The sequence below is a fragment of the Passer montanus genome, unplaced genomic scaffold, assembly GCF_014805655.1.
Source record: "Passer montanus isolate IOZ18808 unplaced genomic scaffold, ASM1480565v1 scaffold58, whole genome shotgun sequence".
Classification (NCBI taxonomy): domain Eukaryota; kingdom Metazoa; phylum Chordata; class Aves; order Passeriformes; family Passeridae; genus Passer; species Passer montanus.
Genome location: NW_024370816.1, coordinates 1557033 through 1564692, shown reverse-complemented (window position 1 = coordinate 1564692; position 7660 = coordinate 1557033). Strand labels below are relative to the sequence as shown.

Here is a 7660-nt window from a genome sequence, read left to right as displayed (position 1 = left end):
GAGGAAGTGTAACAGTTTATGCACCATTTTCTATCATTACATCTATGAATTATCCTGACAGTCCTGTTATTGGTAGGCAGCAGGTTATCATTGCCCTCCTGTAACTCCTTTAAAAACAACAGACTAAACCTTGAAATAAAGTGGAAAAGAATTCAAGAGCCATTTTGCTTTCCCTTTTCCCTCTCTCAACAACACATCCCTAAATGAAGTTCACATGGGTTAACTATGCAGTTTTCAAATTCAAGTATGTACCAGGTAAAGCCACAGCCTGATTTCCATGCAATTTTAACATACCCCTACCTTCACTGCAATAAAATTTTATCTCCATATTAGAGGAAAAATGTTTCATTCTGCTCTAGTTAGAAACATGTTTGAATGTCTAAGTTGTGCAAAGAGCTCATAAAATCCCATTACGTTTTGCCATACTACTTTTAAATGATTCCTAGCAACATTCTGAATGTTAGACATTGAGCATATTCCATGTTTACGTTTTGTAAGGTCTTTGTGCTTGTTTTTTAACATGCCAAGGATTTTTCTCATCCATGACACTGCCTTGATTCAAACACACATGCAAAGTTGAAGAAAAATACAGGCTAAGTAAATTCACAACCTACCTTCAGATTACTTAAAATGCTTTTAAAGTATTCTGCTATAGTACTACCTTTACATGACTTTCATTATAATGCAGGAATTAACAGGAGGGTGAGGGGGAAATTACAACCAAATAAACCCCCAAAAAGCAGATACAGGAGATTATACAATCTTTACCTTGAAATAAGTTACTATATTATGTATTTGTCATTCTGAACTTTCGGCAATTATAAGAGGTCTTTGCAGTTAACAATATTATATATTTTTTTTTACTAAAATTACAGATTTGAAAAGATGAGGCTGTATAAACATTTTAACTTCAGGAAATTTAAGTTTTGCTAAGCTAAAGGTATGAATTAGACTCCTGATGTCTAAAATAGCACATTTTGATTATTTAACTCAAAAGGAAACTGAAGAAAACAAACCAAAAACCTTCCAGTAAATTCCTTCTCAAAATTTAATCTCCTGTTACCTTACTAAGTCCTCAAAAGCATGATTGGATAATAGAAGTGATGCCTTTATGATTTTGTGAATAATGGGTTTTATTAAGTTAAAGCAAACAGCCAGAACAATACATATGCAACTTCTACTACACACAATATAAAGAATGTAAATTATAACCTCTGTAAAACAAAAGAAAAGGTACTAAAAAAGCCAACACAGTGGTCACTGACTATTCCATCCCTGATAACAGGCTGGGTTCTGTGTTTAGAGAACAGCTGTTGATTATTTAAACTGAAATAGCGTGAAATACAGATTCAAGTATAAATAAAAAGTTAATGGAGTTACACAGATTCTATGAGAACAAACTCTAGGTTAGTGAGGGGAGGGAAAAAAGTTTACTAGCAAAAGAAATCACAAATGGGCTCAGGTTTCTATTCATAGTGGTGAGGGACAACAGGAGAAATTACCCAGGATTTTTGTAACAATTCCTTTAATAATACACCACTTTCATAACAGAAGTGTTTTACACTTGCACAATGTTAATAACTTTATTATACATGGAAGCCTGTAATAGGCTGATTACACAATAAGACTGCAAACAACCACTGGTACCTTCCTGACAACAGAAAAGTACATAAGACTGAAACATCACCAAGAGTACATAAAAAACCATCATCATAAACATCACCAAAATTACATTAAAAAACTAATCAAAAAATTCATTTGCAAAAAGTGGTTTAGAGCAGTGCCACTGCGTTTCAGCAGCTTTGAATGGCCACCAGTATTTCTAGCAGGTTTCCATGGCTCCACAGGCATTCATCAGGATTCACATATAATAAATAATGTACCACAAAATATACATAAAGTAAGGCAATAATTCCAAAGAAAAGTTCTGTTGATATTAACAAGCCACTCAAGTTCTACTTTTGTAGTTGATGCCATCACCAGAATCCTTTGATGGAATTGCAGCCTTAGGCCCTAAAAGCCTGCCATGATGAACTGCTGCAAGGCCCTCTCTCCGTAAAGAGCTCCAGTGACACCACCGGGACACTGCTGGGCACAGGGCTCCGTGGTAGCTGATCCTGATGCAGGACAGGGGCCTCACTATGTACAGTTGGGAGTAGATTATTTCTTATCGTACGTGGAAACCTCGACATAGTTCTAAAACAGGTGGGTGTTCATTGTTCATCACCTGATGTCGTAAGACATCAGAAAGCACATCGTGAGATATGCACTTTCTGGAATGTAAATCTTTTGAAATGCTAGCTATTACGTCGGGATGAGAGAGAGTAGGGGAAAGGGGGGAAAAAAGAGGGGATGGGGAAGGGGAGGTAGGTGGGGGGCAGGCAGACAAGATCAAGTCCAGAGGAACCAGGAACACAATAAAATAGAGGGAACCCTTTACACTAAAAGAATGTGCAAAGGGGAAGAGCAGGGGATGGACTTTTTTGAACCGTGTGTAACAAATAACGTATCCCAAAACCCTCTCTGGATTAGGACTGTAGTTTCAAGTTGGGGTTCTAATGACATGAACCAGCTGCACACATCTTGTTCTCACGGTTTGTGTCAACAGAATCTCTTTACGGAATTACAGTCTTACACAGAAGTTCTGGGGACATTACTGTTCAGATTAAAGCTACCGTGCCGGGCTCATCGTGCAGACCCGAGAATATTTGCTCCACCTGCCTGGAATGAGCGTCACCTGGAAGAACAGGAGTACTTTAAAAACAACAAGATTTAGGTAGCAAAATTCTTTCAGATCAGCTGACGTAAGAGACAGCAATTTGAAATGTCAAAGATCCCTTCCTCAAAAAGCTGAGATATATTTGTCATCATCTGTAAATCGGAAGTTCCAATACACTTGCGGTGCATAGAATTCCCATGCTTCATTACACTTTCCTGAGAGTAAAGCAATTAGAATAAACTTTAGTCCTAGGAACAAAGTTAATTTTTTGCATTTTAAAATCTTGGGCTATTCCCTGACAATCTACATAATGTAAATTTGATTGCTAAACATTGTCACTTGAACAAAAACGCTATTTTAAAACTATTGATTTTTGATTAAAAACCATAATAAACAGAGCTAAAAAAATCACACTAATAAAATAAACTAAATATGAAAAGTTGCATTGAAAGGGCATGTTACATTATTCTTAAAAGGACCGTGTAGAAACATTCCAATGGCAGTGTTGTCAAAGTAAAACAAATTACATTAAGAAGACCCCACAGCCTGGTCACAGTGAGGACCTTACCTGTAACTCTGGCTGGTTGGGGTTTTTACTCGTGTACTACATGGCTCACTTACATCAGACATCATATTTGTATACCCTGAGAAATCTGACACTGAAGTCCTTACTCTATGGTCCACTTCTCCATTAGAGTTAGAGATAAAAGTCATTGGCACCCTGCTGCCCGACTTGAACTGAGAACCAAACGCTTGTGCAAAGTTCTCGATCTGGTAGGTTGCTCTAGGCTCTATGTCCTTCTGAGGATCTATCTGGCTGGTTAACTCCTGAGATGGGATCTGAAAGCTCGTTGAGGATTCTAAGTTTTTCTGTTCCTTCTGGCCAGTCAGTTTCTGAGATGTTGACTGGTAGTTCGATGAAGTCTCTAAGTTTTTCTGCGGATCGATGAGATCATCCAGCTCTTGAGAAGGAGTCAACTGTTGATGCGAAGCCTCCAAAGCAGACAAATAAAAGCCTGGCTGAGAGCCAAGCAACATCCCAAATGGAGGTTTTGGCAACGCAGTTGGCAATACTGAGGTAACGGATTGGCTGAAGCCACACTCAAGTGGAGATGTAGTGTATATCTGCTTGTCTGGAAACAGACTGTGGTTATGGAGAGTTGAAGACAAGCTAACAAACTGGAAACTGGGCCCAAAAGCAAAACCAGTGCTGTTGGTTGTTCTTTCAAAGGCTTGTTGGAGGTATTTTGAGTATTCTTGCAACATGCTTGCCTTATCATTTGAAACTGTTTGAGAGTTGGGGCTCAAGTTTTCTTCCTGAACCATGTCTGAATGTTCTCCTGAGGTGTGCAAGTCCACACGCTGTTCAGTTATACTGAAAGGATCTTCTTTCTGGCCTTCCGATTTGTGAGAGTACTGGTCCAAAAGGCTCTGTAAGACTTCATCAGGAATACCAGACTTGTCGTGGCAAGACTTGATTTCATTATTTAAAGACGCTGAATCGATAAGAGACAGAGGAGCTTCGTTATCCATAACGCTAACACCCGGAGACTGGATGACGGACTGCTGGGAAGTCATGTGTCCGACATTAAGTGAAAAGGCACTGTTACTGCTTGCAGTTTGTAGGTATCTTCTTTTCTTTGAAAACTGCATGGCATCATCATAATTGCTACTTATTTGACCCGGTTTACCACCTGTACTTTGGAGAAGGCCAATAGAGTCTACACTGGTATTGGCTACTAAGCCTAGAGAGCCACTCTGTTTCCCAGACAGTGGTTTTTGCCCCAAAATATCTGGCAGTGGTGATACAAAATTAAGGTAATTTTTGTCTCCTTGTTTTCTGCTCGCTTTTTTCAAGACCAATTTTGGCACCTTTTTCTGAAGTTCATCTACGCCTGTGCCAACTAGACCACCACTGGAAGACACAATAGGAATATCAACTGCATAACTTGGCATGGCCACATTACTTGTAACTTGAGATTCAGCGATTTTGCTGCTACACTTGCTTCCTTTGTTTTCAGTGGACGTATTTTTTGTTTTACTTTTTCTCCTTGAGGAACTTGTATTTCCCTGAGACAACGCAGCCAAGCTACCCATGCTATTTGATGATCCGGGCTCCATTCCAGCCCCTGCTTTACCTATGGCTTCACCACATGTTCTTCTGTGCTTTAACAGTCTATCAGTCCTTGAAAAATACTGCTGACAAGTGTCACATTTGTATGGCTTTTCTCCACTATGCGTCCTCTTGTGTCTTTCCATGTGGTACTTCTGGATGAACTTCATACTACACTGGTCACACCCAAAAGGCTTCTCCCTACTGTGGATCTTCTCGTGTCTCTGCAGCAAGTACTTCTGGATGAAGCCCATGCTGCACTGGCTGCACTGGAAAGGCCTCTCCCCGGTGTGGATGAGCACGTGCCTGCGCAAGTGATAGGAGCTCCTGAAGGCAGCACTGCAGTGCTCGCAGACGTGAGGTTTCTGGCTGGGGGACGCCACGGCACCTTCCCCATCTCCCACCAGGGGGGGTTTGGATGAAGCGCTCGGCTTCCGCTTGGCTTTGATTCCCTGAGTTTCTGGCTTTGGCCTCTTTGCCTTCTTGACCTGGGCGTCGTGCTTTGGCTCACCCGCGCTGCCTGGAGCGCCCTCGCCTCTGCCAGTCAGCAGCAGGTCTCGGTGGGGATGCTGGTGCAGGTGGTGAAGAAGGCTGAGGTCCTGGATCACGCTCTGGCCGCTTCCTTCGCCGCTGCCCAGGCCGGGGGGTCTCTCCTCCGCCGCTCCCCCGAAAAGCCCCCCGTAGTGGTGATGGTGCTGCGACTGCTGCTCCTCCTCCTGCTCGCTGGGCTTCTCCTGCTTGATGCTCACCAGGGACTGCAGGAAGCCCCAGGGGCTCCTCTGCGAGGAGGGCGCGGAGGGGAAAGCCCCCGCCGGCTCCTTCTTGAAAGTCACGTCCTGCGGGGGCGGAGGCGCCGGGGGCTCGCCCGCCGTGGAGGAAGCGGCGGCGGCGGCCGGAGGTAACACGCACTGCGGGGGGTGCTGGGCCGCCGCGGGGGGCGCGGCCGCCCGGGCGAAGCTGGTGACCGGGGGCAGCCGGTGGTTGAACATCACCATGCCGGGGGGGAACGTTGGCTCCATGGCCGCCGCCCTCTTGCCGCCGCCGAGGAAGCCGCTGCCGAGTTTCATCCCCCGGGAAGGCGGGCCGGAGAGGAGGCGCGGCCCAGAGGGGCTGCGGGACCCGCCGCCCGCCCGCCCGCCAGCCAGCCGGACCNNNNCCGCGGGATCCCCGAGCCCGGCACGGCCTCCGCCCCGGCACTGCCCGGATAACGGGACCGGGCAGCGCCGCTCGCCCGCGGCGGGACGGCACCGCCCGGGAGCAGAGCGCAGGTGCTGCTCGGAAGGCGCGGCGGGGCCGGGCCCGGGCAGCGCAGAGCTCCGAGCGCGGGCTGCGGGCCGAGAAGCGGCAGCTGCAGAAAGGCTGAAATTGAGGTTTTTAACAAAGACTCGAGCGTGGTGCTGTTGGATCCCAAAGCAGTGCCACGAGGTGCACGTAACGCCACGGAGATAACGAAGCGGCTGCGCTCCCCGAAACATTCCCGCTGTTCCAGGGGGAGGCACCCACCGGGCGCGTTTGGCTCGCGCTGCTCCCGCGCTCCCTGCCCGCACGCGCTGCCGAGCCGGTGTGCGGTGCCAGCCTTGCCCGGCTGCCAGCGGGGAGCGCTGGGTGGGACAGCAGCGGCAGCTCAGCGGCCGGGAGCCGCGGGCCGCTGGCACAGCTACACCCGTGCTGATGGTGCTCATGGGCTGGGCTGCGTGTGCGGAAACCATTCATCCTTATACTGGAAATGACATAAAGTTATTTTGAAATAGTACCTTACTTGGGTTAATCAGGAGACCTTTTCCACTATCTTTCTAGTCTCTGCCCTCCTTAGAGAATAATAAAATATAAATATAATTCTGCTTAATTTGAGTTTTTACTTCGAAAACGCGTTGTATTTCTGTAAGGTTTTAAAATGCAAACATCAGAGGTACCTTAGCTTGAAAACTTGGAATTAAACATATTAACACTAATTTTTATTATTGATGTAATGGAAGTAACAGAGCAAGGCAGATAAAGCCTAAAAATCATAAGGAATCTATCTGTCAAAGATATTTTCCTTCATGAGAGATGACCCTATAAAAAGCAAGTACTTTTCATAACCCTGACTGGTATAAAGGCTCAAGTCAGATCTTAAAATCTTAAACATATCTGATTGATGCAAAAAAGTGGAATTTTATGCCATTTCTGTACTTCAAAATTTTGTTACGTAAAACTAGTTCCTTTAATAATTTAAATATTTTATAGCATGTAAACCAACAGTTAATTTCAAAAGGTACATTCAATTACAACAGTTTAGGACTGTCAGGTTTAGCTAAGTGTTAAAAGACAGAGCAGGAATTCAAAAAACTTAAAGCAGCAGTAAAATATTAGTCAGTGCCTATGAGAAATGAGTCTGTCCCTTTATTCAGGGTGTCTGTGTTTAATGGTAAGCTGGGATGCATATAAGCCAGTCCAAGCATGAAGGGCAGTAGGACACTCGTATGGAAAGCCAACTTTGTCCCTCAGTTATCAAGATAAGAAACCTGTCATTTCTCTCATTCACTCTGTCAGCCTTGAGATACTCCAAGCAGACTTACCTCTGTGTTGTACACCCCATATATCAGGAAGATGAAGAGACCCTGTAAAATAAAATGGAGGGAAAAAGCTGTTAACTCTAATCATTTCAGCAGTAGAAATACCTGAAATAAACTTTCCTGGGAACAGACAAAAGAAGACACACTTCATCAAGGTCAATTTATTTTTCTATTTTTCAGCATTATAAGCTGTACCTTGAGCATTTATTTGATAACATGGGAGTGCATCAACTATACTGTGATATTCAACTGTTTGAAAATGAAAAACTTAGC

At 44.5% G+C, this 7660-nt stretch overlaps 1 protein-coding gene across 1 annotated transcript; it reads right to left on the bottom strand.

The window, feature by feature from the left end:
• Positions 1-229: 229 nt before the first annotated feature.
• ZNF281 (zinc finger protein 281) lies at positions 230-5992 on the bottom strand. Its single transcript, XM_039726387.1, has one exon. The coding sequence runs from the start codon at positions 5897-5899 to the stop codon at positions 3284-3286; it is 2616 nt and encodes an 871-aa protein (XP_039582321.1). The 5' UTR covers positions 5900-5992; the 3' UTR covers positions 230-3283.
• Positions 5993-7660: the final 1668 nt, after the last annotated feature.

Excerpts from the sequence above, each read along its gene's own strand:
- ZNF281 (XM_039726387.1), bottom strand. The coding sequence starts at position 5,899 with ATGAAACTCGGCAGCGGCTTCCTCGGCGGCGGCAAGAGGGCGGCGGCC.